This window comes from Topomyia yanbarensis, chromosome 3, assembly GCF_030247195.1.
Source record: "Topomyia yanbarensis strain Yona2022 chromosome 3, ASM3024719v1, whole genome shotgun sequence".
NCBI classification, from domain to species: domain Eukaryota; kingdom Metazoa; phylum Arthropoda; class Insecta; order Diptera; family Culicidae; genus Topomyia; species Topomyia yanbarensis.
Window position 1 is genome coordinate 362780554 of NC_080672.1, and position 16898 is coordinate 362797451.

Consider the following 16898-nt stretch of genomic DNA (forward strand, 5'->3'; position numbering starts at 1 on the left):
GAGTGGGCAGTATTATCCGATTCAATCACATTTGCCCGAATGCCACGTACACCCGAATGACATTCGCCTAAATTCCATATACCGGAAAAACATCGAAATGTAAATTGAGAAAATTGAATTTTCTAAGATGAAATACAATTTTTATTGCATTTAGCACTAAAAAGAAATTAACACTAAAGTTATATCAGTCAAACAGTTAATCCAATCACCTGGTTTGTATGATATAACTAGTGTTTTCAGTTTAAGGTCCTTTCGTGATTTTTTTAGATCTTTTAGCTGTTGGTTCCGCTTGCAGTGACGTAAAACGTCCATACTAGCGTTTTACTCTTCGAGCTGCTTTTAAATTGTAAAATTTTTGAATCTTTAAATTTTGAATTTTTGGATTTTTAAAACTTCTTCAACCCGCCATAGAATGTAGGATTTCCACGGTTTAACAAACCGTTCCATTTATTGCAGGTTATAGAAATGTTTGAAAGAAGGAAACAACCTCCAAGTCAGAGTAAGCCGGACGAACAAGTGGATCAACAGTTTGCTATTTGGTATACCCATTCAAAGAACTGCTCATGTTTGAAAGAAGAATCAACCCTTATGTTTAAGTAAACCGGGTGAACGAGTAGATCAATAGTTTCCTTGCAAACTTATTTGGCATGCAGATCCAAAAAACTGTTCATGTTTAGAAGAAGCAGTCAACCCCTAAATGTGAGTAAACTGGGGAAACTTGTCAGGATCTACAGTTTGCTTGTGAACTTATTTGGCACACTGATTCAAAAAGCTGCTCATGTTTGAAAGAAGGAATCGACCGCTAATTTTGAGTAAACCGGGAAAACAAGTGGATCACTTGTTTACTTGCGAGAGCTATTTGGTATATAGTTTTTAATAACTGCTCTTATTTCAAAAAAGAATCAACCCTTATTTTTTTGTAAACCGGGCTATTGAGTGGATTACCAGTTTTCTTGAGAGAGCTAGTTGGTATACAGATCCAAAAGACTGCTCATATTTGAAAGAAGGAATCAACTCTTATGTTTCTGGCAAGCGGCTATTGATGTTAATGTTGCGAACGAATATTGTTCCAAAGACGGAGCAGGTGGACTTTTGCTCGCAGATGACAGCAACCGAAAAATCAGAGCCATCCCAATCAAGAGTCAGTGACGGGAATGATGTGGAATGCATAAATGATTATAACGAAGGTATGCTCAAAGCTGTTTTCTTGGCAACAAATTACTTTTGAGATTTGGTTGGCGGTGGTTTAAACGATGGAGATGATGATGTCGGCAATAGTTTTCTGATCCACGTGGTTTCCGAACTCGCAGTGGCAGTGTTGATATAGAATACGATGAAGATGGGCGCACGGTGATGTTTGATTTTCAATGGCACTAATATGAGCAACACGGTGCGTTATGCAATTCTTCGTTTGTGAGACCCCCAAAAATCGATTCACTGTCCGACACTTTATGAAATAACCAAAGCAACGAAAGCTGAGAGAATGGTTGTAGAAGCCTGCTTGCTTGTTGGACACTATTATTGTGTAGTATTCTTTTCCTTTTGTTCGAATTGAAACAATAGTAAATGATCTTATAAGCAACGTCGATTGGATTTTATATTATGTTTAAGTGAATGCGGTATTTGGGGTTATGTTATGGCATTCGAGCAAGTGGTCTATGCGGGTTTATGGCATTCGGATAAATGATCCATTCTGGTTAATTATATTCGGGTAAATGGTTCGTTCGGGTAAATAGCTTTCAGGCGAACGTCATTCGTGTAAGATGAATTTCACTCCAAATCGTATTCAAAGTTGGCAGACCCTCTCAGATTTTTTTTTATTTCGATTATAGAGGTTTTAACCTTAAGGTCATTCGCCTCTTCGGGTTAGAAAAATCTCTTATGAAAAATTTCTAACCCTATGTGCGGGATCGGGACTCCAACCCAGGTGCGCTGCGTACAAGGCAATCGATTTACCAACTACGCTACACCCACTCCCCTCTCAGATTCTAATGAAACTTTCTGTACATAAAAAATTTATCACAAAAAGCTACTTTGCATATTTTGTTTTTCAAAAAATGATCTAGACTGTCTTTTGCAAAGGGCCAAACTTTTTTACCAATTTTTTTCAAATGGCTGTAGTCTAAAAATGACAAATCCTACAAAAAATGTTGTAGGAGTGGTTTTCACAAAATTTATCAAATTTTCGAATAAAAATATTGAAAAAATTCTTCATTGACTCCTACACTGAAAAAAAAAATCGATTTTAAAAATTTAAAGTCGATTTGCAAAAAAACCCATTTTTGATTTGGATGAAATTTTGTTCCAAAATAGATAATTATGTTCCCTACCTACCGTCAAAAATTCAAGTTGGGCACTTTTGAGGAAAAAAAGTTATTTGAAAAAAACTTTTCTTCTGCAGTGTATTTTTATCGAAAACTAAACCAATGAGTCATAATCATCTCAGAATCCAATAAAACTCAGTTTGTTGAGAAGATATTGTCTTATTGAGCAACTAAGCATATTTTTATGAAGGGTTAACTATTTTTTCATTTTTCACGAATTCGATTTTTTTTATTACTTTATCTGAAACTACAACTCCTTGCGAATGTTTTCCCAAATTTTTATGAAGATCCAAGTAATAGATCGAAAGTTACAGCGCTTCCAAGCGCGCTTCGTCTACCAAGAGCAGTGGCAATTTGAAATTTTAAGCTCGTTTATCTCGAAATGTCGTTTTACTAAAAATGATTTTTTCCGTGATCACGATTGCAGAAAAACTACTCAATCAATTTTCTTAATTTTTTTCAATTGATCGTAATTAATTCCTTTTTTATTTATAAATTTTGGTTCATGGCAAAGAATTTTTAATACAATTTTTAGAGCTTAAAACAGCGATTTTTTACTAAAAATGTTCTCGAACGCAGGAAAAAATTATTATTTATTCAACTAATCGTTAAGGTAAAGGAATGCTCATATACTAATGGAATTTTTTGAGTTTTGGGATTTTAGATGATCTATTGGTCTCCAATCGTGATCACCGCAAACCTCTTAAATAAAAAAAAAAGGTTTCGGGGAAAAAGCCATAACTCCGCCAATTATCAATTTATTTTTATAAACTTATGCTTGTTTATTTTACTGAATAATGTACTACCAAAATATTATAAGTTTGATGTAATGAAATCATTCCTTTATTCCTTTACGTAAATTCAAACTTTCTTGACATTTTTATTACTAAAAGCTATGTAATCCCTTAGGGTGCACGACGTTTGGCATAAATACGTTTAGGCATACATACATTAGGCATAAGTACGTTAGGCATGATGGACGTTAGGCATAATGGACAATTGGCATAATGTACGTTAGGCATAATGGACGATAGGCATAATTCACAAAAATATAAAAATAATTGCAAGGTTTTCGTTAGAGATTTCGTTTGTTTTTTTAGGTTAGGAAAAAATGACGCATTGCTATACCATACCTTCGCATAACTCTAGCGAGAGACTCCAAGATGAAAAATACCATGCGAGATATTTAACCCTTACAAGTGTAAAGCTTTTTTTCTATTTTTCTGGAGACGATATGAAGAAAACATCCCTTCAGTTTTGATACAAGCAAATTCTTAGCCTTATAGATGTATTACCAATATAGCTGCATCAAAATATTTAAAAAAAGCAAAATAATGAACAGACTACTATAACGGCATTTGGCAAGGGACTGGAAGGTGAAGTATATTTTTCAATATTAAGAGCCATAGTACTCAAGGGAGAGCAAGGAATTGAAGATCGGTTTCGACAGCATGAAATACAAAGTTACTTTACGCTCGTCCGGGCATACCGCAAGCTCATGTGATTTACATTTCTAATGCCAAAAGATCCTGACTCCTGCGGTAGCAGACAAAGGGTTAAGTTACCGGGAAACTCTAAGCTTGCTCATATGACCATTTCCACGCTTTTTTAAACTTTCTTCCTTCAACTCTTTGCTCTATCTTTAGTACTAAGGCTCTTAATATTGAAAAAATATACTTCACCTTCCAGTCCCTTGCTAATTAAATGCCGTTACAACATTCAACAAATTGACTCAATAAGTTCTATGCTATATTTCACCCTAAGGAGGAAAATTTGGTAAAAACCAAAATTTCTCACTAGGGTGAAAATTTGTTGGTAAAAACCAGTCTTTGTACAGGAGGGCACCAATCCTTATTTCATACTATGTTGCGTTTCGGCTTCGCCTCATCAGAAACCGACACTAACACATTGTCGGAATAGATTAGCGCCGGCTTGACGCAAATCCCTTAAAACTAAAACACACTATGTGTTTCAATCAAACGACTGATCAAACGTGATGTCCCGTTCGAGCAGAAGTTCTGTTTATGCCGATGAGACACAAGTGAAGCCGAAACTTGTCTTGGCTTAGCAGGCCTATGCGAAAGCACTATGCTATATTTCACCCTAAGGAGGAAAATTTGGTAAAAACCAAAATTTCTCACTAGGGTGAAAATTTGTTGGTAAAAACCAGTCTTTGTACAGGAGGGCACCAATCCTTATTTCATACTATGTTGCGTTTCGGCTTCGCCTCATCAGAAACCGACACTAACACATTGTCGGAATAGATTAGCGCCGGCTTGACGCAAATCCCTTAAAACTAAAACACACTATGTGTTTCAATCAAACGACTGATCAAACGTGATGTCCCGTTCGAGCAGAAGTTCTGTTTATGCCGATGAGACACAAGTGAAGCCGAAACTTGTCTTGGCTTAGCAGGCCTATGCGAAAGCACTATGCTATAGTCGTTTGATTGAAACACATAGTGTGTTTTAGTTTTAAGGGATTTGCGTCAAGCCGGCGCTAATCTATTCCGACAATGTGTTAGTGTCGGTTTCTGATGAGGCGAAGCCGAAACACAACATAGTACTCAATAAGTTGTTAACAAAAAATGGGAAAAAATAATGAATAGACATTAATTTTGGATCCAATGGGAATGTTATGTACAGGATCCACATTAGGCTACGGATTCTACGTTTGTGACGATACCTTTTTCGTTTCGGTAACTCATCACAGTACAGGAATAAACTCTCTCACATCAAAGAGTTTCCGTAGTTCTATTTGTGATGCCCTCAAGAATACAGCCACTGAGCTTAAGAATATGGGATCTAATCAATATAGAACCAGCAATATTCGTATATTCGTTGAATGAATTAGTAAACTGCATCATTCTTTCTTTCATGAGCTGTTCTTCTAGGTTATATATGTTCTTCTTGGACAATTACACCATGCATGCATGAACAACTAATCTAAGTTAATCCTTACATGCACAACTTTTTTCTAGCGTTCACAGGGTTCAAGAAACAAGAAAAAGTCGCTTTGAAAGATGCTTCTTTCGCAGTGCTGGAAGTGCTCAATATTTACCTTCCGGTGCTAAGCACAATTCTCCTAGAAAATTTTCAATATTCTATATGCTAGGAAAAAATCGTCAAAGATACGCTTTAGCAGTTTTCAATAATAATGGAAAATAATGAAGATATATCAAAATTTCATTTATCAACGCTGTCAATATCTCTGGTGGTACTGCTCCAGCAGAGTTATATCAGACTAATAGCAATAACTTCAGTTCTAAGTTCTAATAGTCCCAGTTACTGATCTTCCTTATTTTTGTGAGTAAATTCGGCCTAAATCAAAAGTTTTAGAAGCTTAAAAACGTTTTTGTTTACAAACAACATGGGGGGTTTATGTGTTTCATTCATACAAAATAGACTGATTTTAAACAAGAGTATTTAGCCTATTTTAGAGATGTGCAATTTGTTTATTCGTTCAATCGATGTTCATTCGTTCTACATCTTTTATTTGAGTGAAGATTTCTTGAGGTATATGCAATAGAATAAAATGAAATGTTGATCTAGTTTTGTCAGCTTCCAAAGTAATTCAAATTTTTTTAAACATTTGCGCTCTTACCACCCGAGGCTGTCATCACCAAAAAGTTATTTCCTTAAAGGATACTTCAATATGATAATTTATGCCTAACGTATATTATACCTAACGTCCATTATGCCAAACGTCGTTATGCCTAACGTCCATTATGCCTAACGTACGTATGCCTAACGTATTTATGTCTAATGGGGTACACCCAATCCCTTAATCAAGAATCCCATTTAAAAGAGTTTATGTCGTTAAACAAATATTCCATTATTACTTTTTTATTTTCTTGTTTAGTGCTGAGAAAGAATTAGAGAAAGAAATAACCACCACAACATTATGTATTGAATTTTACATAATTATTTATTTATTTTTATATATTACATTTGTCTTAAAACTATCTTCATGCATGCTACTTTGTATTATTTCTATACAAGGAAAATATTTTTGGTTCATTTTCTGAGTTAGAATACCTTTTCGTCTCTACTTTGTCCCCAGGAATAGGCACAAAACTGTGGAACTTTTAAGTTCCAGCTATTGTTTTGGCGTTATTATACAGCTCTTAGAGTTCTTCTGACATTTTGTTGTGCTGTTCAGTGAATATGTGGCAGAAAATTATTTTTTTTATTATTTTTATCAGTTTGTTCTGTCCAGTTATATAACTCTTGACGACTTTTTATGGTGTTTCCAAAGTCGCGAGCAAGACTAGCTTTTTTTGCCATTCGCTTGAGAGTGCCACCAATAGCATCACAGGGTCCTTTTCCATGGGATGCTGCAACAAAATGCCATTCTGCGCATAAGGTTGGAGAGAGAATCGGAAAAAATCGAAAACGAAAAAAGTAGTTTTTTCCACACCGAGTGTTAGATCTTCATAAAAATCAATCAGCAGTACTGTAACAACATTTTACATAAGCTGATTGATTTTTATAAAGATCTAACACTGGAACTAGAACTGTGGAAAAAAAACTGCTTTTTTCGTTTTCGATTTTGGCCCATTCTCTCTCCAACCTTAACTCATATTTTGACTGGAATCTACACAAGTTTGCAAAGTTTTTCTTATTTTTGTATTGTGCTGCTGCTCCATCAGACATAAAATAAATTTTAGAAAAGTTTGTCGATTGTTTCATAAAATTTATCAGTTTTGAGAGGAATAAATGAACTGCAGTCTTCAAGTCTTCCAGTCTTTTTGCATGTATCAGGCAACTAGCAGCTGGGAATATGGATTCTGAGATGATTATGACTTTCATCAGTCCCGAAGTTTTCGATAAAAATACACTGAAGAAAAAAATTCAGTTTTGACAAGGAAAAGTGTTTTTCAAATAACTCTTTTTCCTCAAAAGTGCCCAACATGAATTTTCGACGGTAATGGTAAAAAAAGTCTTCATGTACAGAAAGTTTCATTAAAATTTGAGAGGGTTCTGTCAACATTTGTTCGAGTTGGCGCGAAATTCTTCCTAAATGACTTTCGGGTGAATGACATGCGGGTGAATGTGATAGAACCCATTACCCGTACTACCCACGACATCCGCCGGCCGTGGGGATCCAAGAGGAGATCAGGAAGAAAACAGAAGCGGAATCAATGCGAAGTTTTAATTGCATCACTGACGACTTAGCACGTGCTGTTAGAAGCATGATACATTCTGCTTTGAGAACTAAACTTGATATTGTGATGTAGTATTTAATGACTGCACAAGTTGTTATCATTTTGGTCATTTTAACGGTTAAAAGATCAAAATCGAAAGCAGAAAAATTGTCCTATGAAATCAAACAGAAAACTATTTATGCTATCAGTAAAAGCAAATTGAAAACTCATTGAGATGTTGAAATATTTCATTGATAACAAATTAAGTAATCAATTTGATGTTTGCCAAAGTAAAAGAAACAAACATTTTTTACTAAAAAACGCAAAGCATGTAAGCACATCAAAATGAGATAAAAATGACGTCATATCTGAAAAAGTTTAAACCGATATCAAAATAAGATTTCAATTTGATGTCTGATATCAAAATATGTTGTCTATTTGCTGTAATTTTTATGTTTGACTTTGCTCGGGTAACCACCTCGTCCGATTTTGCAAATCGTGTCTTGTGGGACGGACCGAGATCACTTAAGCAGCCTGCTAAAAATTCACATTTCACTTAAGTAAACGACTACTGCAACATTTGTCCATTTGACGATTAGACTTCTTACAACTAAATGCAACATAAATTGTACAATCCACCCAACACATTCTCTTTCTATTTTCTTCAAACAGCCTAACGAAGACAAAGCTGCCTTCAAATGGGAAGCGCCGAAAATTGTCCAGCAGTTGCGAGCCTGTGGAGTGCTGGAAACTGTCCGCATTTCAGCAGCAGGGTTCCCGTCCCGCTGGACGTACGAGAGCTTCTACGACCGGTATCGTCTGTTGTGTAAGCGCGTTCAAATTATCGATTGGAATGAGAAGGCCACTTGTTCTAACATCGTACGCAACTGGTTAACCGATACGGACAAGTATCGTTTGGGAAAAACACAGATATTCTTTCGTGCCGGCCAGGTTGCCTATCTCGAGCAGGTCAGAAGCGACGTGCGTAAGAAACACATTGTTCTGGTTCAGTCACTGATAAGACGGTTTATCTGTCGACATAAATTTTCGAGATTGAAGAGAACTGCTCTCGGGCTGCAGCGTCACGCTAGAGGGATGCTGGCCAGAAAGTAAGTATTTAATTTAAGCTGCAAAATTATGTTTTGGATACTGATCACATTTTCCTTTCCGCAGGCGAGCTGATAATCTTCGAAAAAATCGGGCTGCGATCAAAATTCAGCGTTACGTGCGAGGTTGGCTCAAAAGAATCAAATATCAGCGAATCCGAAAAACAATTTCCGGCATACAAACCTATGCTCGAGGTTTGCTGGCACGGAGAAAGTTCAAGCAAGTGCTGGATAACTACAAAGCTACGCAGATCCAACGATACTGTCGGGGTTATTTGGCCCGGCAGCGTACAAGAAAACGGCTGGCTGATATTATCAAGTGTCAAGCTACAATTCGTCGTTTCCTAGCTCGTCGGCTGTACAAACGAATGAAGGCAGAGGCTCGAACCATCTCTCACATTCAGAAAATGTACAAAGGTTTGGAAAACAAGATCATCGAACTGCAGCAGCGTTACGATCAGATTTCGAAGGAGAATAATGCACTGAAAAAGCAAAACGTTGAGATCCCCACGATGCGTCAGAAGTTGGATGCTATGAAGCGGCAGGAAAACGAGCTGAAGGCTTTGAAAGTGCAGCTAGAACAAAAGGATGAAAAGTTATTGATTGTTATCAAACAGCTGGAGAATGAACGAGACGAAAAGATGATTTTATTGGAAGAAAAACAAAAAGAGGAGGAGGAGCGAGCGAAGGAGCGCGCTTTGATGGAGCAAGATCTAGCTAAGATGCGCATGCAAGTTAACGAGATCAGTGACGTGAGCAAATTGGAACGGGATCGTCTCCTCTCGCAGGCCGATTCCAACGAAATTCATGCTGCCTACCAGCGGATGGTCAAAGACAAGGAACTACTAGAAAATGAAAATCACGCACTGAGGCACGAGCTACGTCGTTTGCAGCATATCATAAGCAATTCACATGAGCTTAAATCACACTCCCGCTCAGTTAGCAATGCTTCTAGCACCAACGAGGAAGACTTCGGGTACAACTCTGGCAAAAATACGCTGGAAATTCGGCGGTCTCCGCAGTCGCACGAAGGTGAAGTTAATAACAATCATAAACTAGTTAGCGGTTCGCTAATTGGTGCTAGTATCCCCCATGTCCCGTTAAATAGCTCCACATCGACCAGTAATGCTGCTGCCACAGTTCGTGGTAATAGCAGTAGCAGTAGTTCTGCAGTAGGTAATTCTTCTAGTCAAAATACGCTCGATACACTGTCGAGAGGAAAAGTTGCTACGATCGACTACGATCGCATCTACAAGACTCCACCGCAGTCGTTTAGTATGCTGAAAGGTAGGACCATGCTATTGTTCGCCTTTTCTGCGTGACTAATCAGGACTAACTGTGTTTCGTTGAAGTATGGTTTGATTCGATTCAGGCGAAAACCATACAAATCACTAACATATGGTTTCAAGTTTTCTTGTGTCCCTTTCTAACGACAGGTTTGATTTTTTGTTGTGATTAATACTATGTGATGTGTTTCCGAAGTATATTCAAACCATTTTTCATGATATATGATTCAGTAAGCGAAACGTGATCCCAGTGAATTCCTAACCACAACACTGATGCGAGCTGTTTCGAGATAATGGTGAACTCTCATATATCTACTATTTGTGTATCTAATACTTTACTTTTTGCTAGACACCGTCCCAAAATCCCACTAATACTGGGACGGTCATTCGTTTTATTGCGAGTGAATTTCGAACCATTCATTCATTGAACTTTTATCTGCAGATCACTCCACTCCCAACACGCACGAATCTCCTGAGAAGGACCAGACCACCATCATCCTAAAGATGCGCCAGTTGTTCGAAGAGGAGAAATCCAAGAGCGATCAGCTGCGCAAGGAAGTGGCCCGTTTCCGCAAGAGTTCTTCCCTCAGCACGGAGGAATCCATCCGAGCATCCGAGCTGGAGGTAGAGTTCGAGAAGCTGCGGCAGGATTATAACCTGCTGCGAAACAGCATCAAACGGGGTGTTGAAGATCGAGAAATGGAGGCACAATACAATGCACTGCAGGAGGAGTTGAAGCGCAGGCGGGACGAATGTATATCGTTGAAGGCCGTTCTGGCTCAGCAAAGTCAATCGTTACGAACGCTGGGCCAGTCGCATATTAATCCGAATGGTGATACCAGTTTGAAGATACACGACGAAGGCGAACTGTTAGAGGTGTACCAGGCGACCAAGCTGGTCAACCGGCAGCTTGAGGCAGAGCTGAGTGCAATGATGGAAGCTCACAACGAGACACTGGTGGAAACCAATAAGGTCGTTGATGGATTAAGGAAAGAAGTTCAAGATCTGCAGAGAGTTCTGCAAAGTAGAGTGGAGGATCCTAGTGAGGCAAATATAAATGCGCTGAAACAGAGCGAGCAGTATTTGAGACACGAATTGAAAAAATCGACGGCGGCTTATGTAGAGCTGCAGGAACAAGTGAATGAGCTGCTTGCTAAGATTAATGAATTGACCAAAAAAAACAATATTTTGTCGAATCGGCTACGGGATCACGGGCTGAATGATTCGATTTTGATGAACGATGAATTCCAAAACATGGTGATGGTGAAGAAAAAAGCCCAATTCTATCAGGGAATTTTGAAGTACCGGCATGAGGATGAGAATAAGATCGTGCAAAGGTTGGTGTCAGATCTGAAACCCCGGGTAGCAGTCACTTTGATACCGAGTTTACCCGCGTATGTGGTATTCATGTGTATAAGATATACAGATTTGGTAAATACGGATCAACACGTGCGATCGTTACTGACCCGATTCGTACAAATGATTAAAAAGTTGTACAAATTACCAAACACTGCCGAAGTGCGTGTGATGTGGCTAGTCAATACTCTAACGTAAGTATATTCGATAACTATACAGGGAGTAACGTTAATAATAATGGCATTGTTTACAGATTACACAATTTGTTAAAACAATTCGGCGGCTATCCAGAATATATGCAGTATAACAGTGACGTGCAGAATCAGCAACAGTTGAAAAACTTTGACCTGTCCGAGTACCGACAGGTGATCCACGAGACGATCATCATAATGCACGGTGTTTTACTTCGGCAGGTACAGGAATCGCTCAAGCAGCTAATTGTGCCCGCTATTCTGGATCACGACGAAACGGCACGCGGTAAGAGCCGGCGGACCATGTCACTTGATATGTCCCCGGAAGAGAACCGGGAGCCGAAGACGTTAGTGCAACAGCTGGAAACCTTCTACAAACATTTGTCCAGCTTTGGAATGGAGAACTACTACATAGAGCAGATCTTCAAGCAGGTAAATGTTTTCGTTTTGGCATTAGTATCACCGAACGTTCTAATTTATTTATTTTTTACATTTTAACTTCATTTAATTAGCTAGAGATTACTGGGTAGGGAATGTTATGAAAATTAGAGCCATAGTACTCAAGTGAGAACAAGGGTATGAAGTATACAGATCGGGAAACTAGAAGTCGCAGGGTCATTAGAACAGGTTTAATTTCTTACGGGTGGAGATGCACCGAATATTCGGTCGACCGAATATTCGGGCCGAATACCAGTCAATTTTGATTTAAGCCGAATATACGGTACGCCGAATAATTAAACATTAAATATTTGGTATTCGGCTAAAGGCCGAATAGTACTATTCGGTGCATCTCTACTTACGGGCTTTATTTTTGTTTTCTGCTGATGAGGGTCGAGCTTAGGCAGCATAACTACGAATCACTCGAGTTCACCAGCATGTCCCATGGCATAGATAGACTTGTCCATCTTTACCGTGGGAACCGACAAAAGAAAAGCCACGCAAGATCACCACAGAAAAGCAATCATCATTGATTGATGCTAATCGTCTACAGGTTTTCAGTGGTGATCTTGCGTGGCTTTTCTTTTGTCGGTTCCCACGGTAAAGATGGACAAGTCTATCTATGCCACGGGACATGCTGGTGAACTCGAGTGATTCGTAGTTATGCTGCCTAAGCTCGACCCTCGTTAACAGAAGACAAAAGTTAAGCCCGTAAGAAATTAAGCCTGTTCTAATGACCCTGCCACTTCTAGTTTTCCGATTTGTTTACTTCACATCCTTGCTCGCACTTGAGTACTATGGCTCTAATTTTCATAACTTTATCTACCCAGTAATCTCTAGCCAATTGAATGTCGTTAAAATGTAAAAAAGAAAATGTGACTAAACATAGTCGAAATAAGACGACGCTGTTGGATCTGATTTTAAAAATTTACTTGGAACATTAGCTTCCGTTTCAAAGTTTTGTTTTTGCTCACTAATTGTTTTTCACTACACCCTCGCAGCTAATGTACTACATCTGCGCCGTTGCCGTCAACAATCTGATGCTGCGGGGTGACCTTTGCATGTGGAAAACCGGCATGAAAATCCGCTACAACGTGAGCTGCCTAGAGGGTTGGATTCGCACAATGGCCATGGATCCGGACGTGGTGAAACCGTTGGAACCATTGATACAAATTTCCCGCATCCTGCAAGCGCGCAAAACCGAAGAGGATGTCCAAACTCTGTTGGAACTTAGCACGTGCTTGACGACGGCGCAAATTCTAAAGGTTCGTTAAATAGTACCTAGCATATATTTTATAAAATTTGACTTTTATTACAGATCATCAAGTCGTACACCACGGACGATTGCGAAAACGAGATCAAGCCGATCTTTATCGAAAAACTGACCAAACAGCTCAACGAACGATCGATGCAAAATGAATCGGACACGTACATGATGGACGAAGAAATTGTCAGCCCCCTGGTCGTTGTGTACAAGTACAGCGAGGTCAATCTCGAAGAGATTGAAATACCCGAAGAATTCAACCTGGACGGGTTGGTTACCAGGATCTAAAATGTGGGTAGTTAATAAAATATGTTTTACTAACCTGTTTAAAAGTGAGTATGGCACTAGAGTGAGACAACTACAGTGTATTGTTACTTGTTGGTCTATTGTTAAAGGTATTATTATGCAAAAATAGACTTCAGAGATATATTTACATATTTCGTTTGTTACCAATTGATAAAAAGTAGTATTTATCGTCGTTTAGTCCTGGGAGCGTTTGTCTAACAAATGCACTGACCGCATCGTCGAAGACCTGATTTTGTACAACTGCAATTGGCCTTTATAAGTATTTAAAAAGAAAACAATCAATACAGATTTTTAAAATCAACAGTTTCTGCCTTCAAATCGTTAAACTTCAAGTGCATTTATAAGTTACAGGGTTTCTCCTGCAGAACCACACTCAATAATGTATTATAGCTTATTTCCCACTCATCAATTCAAAACCTATCGGAAGGAGAAAATGACAAAAAGGATGAAACGAAGTGCTTCAATGAATAGTATTTATCTAACTTTATAGAGTTGAAGTTACACGTATTAACAGTAATATCCATTTAGCGAAACACACATTCTCTCCAAACTACATAACGTAACTGAAAGTACACGTAGAACAAATATTTATCAACATGTAAGCATTTATCGTGATAGAGCAACGTTAGAGTACTTACACGCTGCGAGTAGACAAAATGTGGATCAATAAAATAAGTAGTACATTCCTACAGTTATACTGACTAATAAAGAGAAAATCTGCAGTTTGCAGCAAAATATAATAAATTTGTTTTGGACCATATTGACATACTTTTAATTTTCTTAGCGGTCTGAGTATTGCTAAGCAAATCACAGTCCATTTCGCGAGACGGAAGGCATCTTGCGCAATCCCACATCCTGTTCAGCTAAATAGTTTCATGGGCGGCCATATCGTAGACGATTGCCTTGTACGCAGCTCACCTGGGTTCCATTCCCAACTCCGTACATAGAGTTAGAGATTTTTCGAAAAGCGATTTTTCTAATCCAAAACAGAGGCGAATGACTTTAAGGTTTGTGGTGGCGCTACTTGTAAACAGTTGCACGCACCCCTCGGTATGAGCAAATGTAAATCATGTAAGGACACGTAGAAAATATGAATCGCCATTCGTTTCGCGCTTCGAGTACTGTTCGGTCGTTTTATTTCACCACGACACATCCCACATTGGTGACCCCGACGAAAGTCACGATTGAACGTGTAAAAGTTAAAATGCCTAACCCCAGTGAATTAGAAAACGCAAATCAGGCGGCATCGGCAAGTGCCGCCGTCAAGCTTCCGGATTTTTGGAAAAATGATCCGGTGATGTGTTTCGCCCAGGCGGAAGCACAGTTCGCGCTTGTCAACGTCGTTCGCGACCACACGAGGTTTTACCACATCATCGCCAAGATCGACCATTCGGTAATCTGTCACGTAACCGATTTGGTTAGCAATCCGCCAAACGAGAACAAATACGACGCAGTAAAAAATCGTCTGATTGCAAGATTTCAAGTGTCTGCGCAAGGCAGACTCGAGCGGCTGCTATGTTCCTGTGACTTAGGTGATATGCGGCCGACTCACTTACTCGCAAAGATGCAAGAGCTGGCCGCAGGATTAAACGTAACAGACGACTTATTGAAGATGCTTTTTCTTCAAAGAATGCCACCTAACGTTAAAGCAATCCTTTCTATCAGCGACGGTACAACCAGGAAACTAGCGGAGATGGCGTATAAAATGTTAGACTCCCCAACCAGTCATACTGCGGCCACGTCAAGTGATCCGGATGTCAACAACGTGAACGAGTACAACGATATGCGGAACCAAATTGCGGTTCTCACGGCCGAGATACGGCATATGCGAGCGTCACGGAGGGATTCACAACGCACTCGTTCGGCGTCTAGATCGTCAAGAGAAGAGGAAATTGGTTGGTATCATCGCAAGTATGGCGGACGCGCACTAAAATGCCGAGAATCCTGCAAGTATAACCACTCAAAAAACTATCATCAATTGTTCATCCGGAGCGACGGGGGTGAACGATTCATTTACGAGACGCCGCATATTTCTTCACAACCGCACGAACAATTTTAAATTTCTGATTGACACCGGTTCCGACGTTTCCATCGTACGGGCTACAAATTATGATAGATCGAAAGGAGCTACTTCATATGATCTCCACGCTGCAAACGGAACTAAAGTAAAAGTTTACCGTAAACGTTATCTGTCAACTGATCTGGGACTACGACGAAGATTCAACTGGTGTTTTCTGGTAGCAGATGTTGGTGCGGCCATAATAGGTGGCGATTTTCTAGCAGTGTTCGGTATTCTAGTTGACGTTAAGCACCGGAGGTTAGTGGATGATAAGTTGTTGTTTAAAGGTGATTTAATTGATACTCCCGTGCATAGCATCACGGTTGTCGCTTCCGATCATCCTTTTCAATTTTTTTATTGATTTCCGTAGCGTTACAATTCCAACCACAATTACGACAGAAGCACAGCACGATATCACTCATCACATCCAAACAAAAGGCCCTCCGGTGGCTTTTGAATGTCGTAGAATGCCACCCGACAAGCTGAAAGCAGCAAGGAGGGAGTTCCAACTGATGACTGAACTTGTGGTATTTGAACCAGGTGACAGCACCAGATCGATACCCAGTCCCAGACATCCATGACTTACTGAACGCATTTCAGGGCAAAACGATCTTCACAACCATGGATTTGGAAAGAGCATACCATCATATCCCGGTCGAGTCGGCTGACATTCACAAGACCGCTGTAATAACGCCCTTCGGTCTCTTCGAATTCACTCGTATGCAGTTCGGTCTGTGCAATGCAAGTCAGACCTTCCAACGGTTCATGCACAAAGTGTTCGCCGACCTAGATTTCGTAGTTGTCTTTGTGGATGATATATGTGTCGCATCGACCTCTTAAGAGGAGCATTACGTTCACGTTCGCGCCGTTCTCGAACGACTGCAATCATATGGGCTCATCATCAGCGTAGCAAAAAGTCGATTTGCAGAGCCTAGCGTCGAGTTTCTGGGCTATTCGGTAAACAAAGATGGTATCTTGCCTCTTCCGGAGCGTGTCCGAGCAGTAACAGAATTCCCGTTGCCTTCAACCGTTACAGAACTACGACGTTTTTTAGCTCTTGTAAACTGCTACGAACGCTTTATTCCTCGAGCTGTTGATATCCAAGCTGAACTGCGACGACTAGTTCCCGATAACCGAAAGAACGATGTGAGGAAGCTAGTCTGGTCAACTCAATCCACTGCAGCGTTTGACCGGTGTAAGCAATCATTAGCAAAATCAGCACTACTACATTACCCTGATCCAAAGAAGCCGCTGGGATTGCTTATAGATGCATCGAACACTGCGGCCGGAGCTGTACTTCAGCAATTCGACAACGGACATTGGACGCCGCCTGGTTTTTACTCCGAGAAATTTTCGCCAGCCCAGGCGAAATATTCAACATTCGGAAGAGAGCTCACTGCAATGAAGATGTCTGTTCAGTAT

General features: G+C 39.6%; 2 protein-coding genes across 5 annotated transcripts in view; both read left to right on the forward strand.

Annotated features, from left to right (window-relative positions):
- LOC131692957 (unconventional myosin-Va) overlaps nucleotides 1–13718 on the forward strand; it is an 82697-nt gene extending 68979 nt beyond the window's left edge. For 3 of the 4 annotated variants that reach the window (XM_058980389.1, XM_058980388.1, XM_058980390.1), the window contains 6 exons: nucleotides 8143–8579; nucleotides 8644–9863; nucleotides 10305–11412; nucleotides 11472–11841; nucleotides 12849–13112; nucleotides 13166–13718. In XM_058980389.1, the coding sequence (XP_058836372.1) occupies nucleotides 8143–8579; nucleotides 8644–9863; nucleotides 10305–11412; nucleotides 11472–11841; nucleotides 12849–13112; nucleotides 13166–13399 (3633 nt within the window). In that variant the 3' untranslated portion in view covers nucleotides 13400–13718. The remainder of the gene's footprint in view (nucleotides 1–8142; nucleotides 8580–8643; nucleotides 9864–10304; nucleotides 11413–11471; nucleotides 11842–12848; nucleotides 13113–13165) is intronic. The other variant, XM_058980391.1, reaches the window with a different exon arrangement.
- Nucleotides 13719–14621: 903 nt separating this feature from the next.
- Nucleotides 14622–15476, forward strand: LOC131688213 (uncharacterized). The gene has a single exon (XM_058972385.1). The coding sequence runs from the start codon at nucleotides 14622–14624 to the stop codon at nucleotides 15474–15476; it is 855 nt and encodes a 284-aa protein (XP_058828368.1).
- Nucleotides 15477–16898: the final 1422 nt, after the last annotated feature.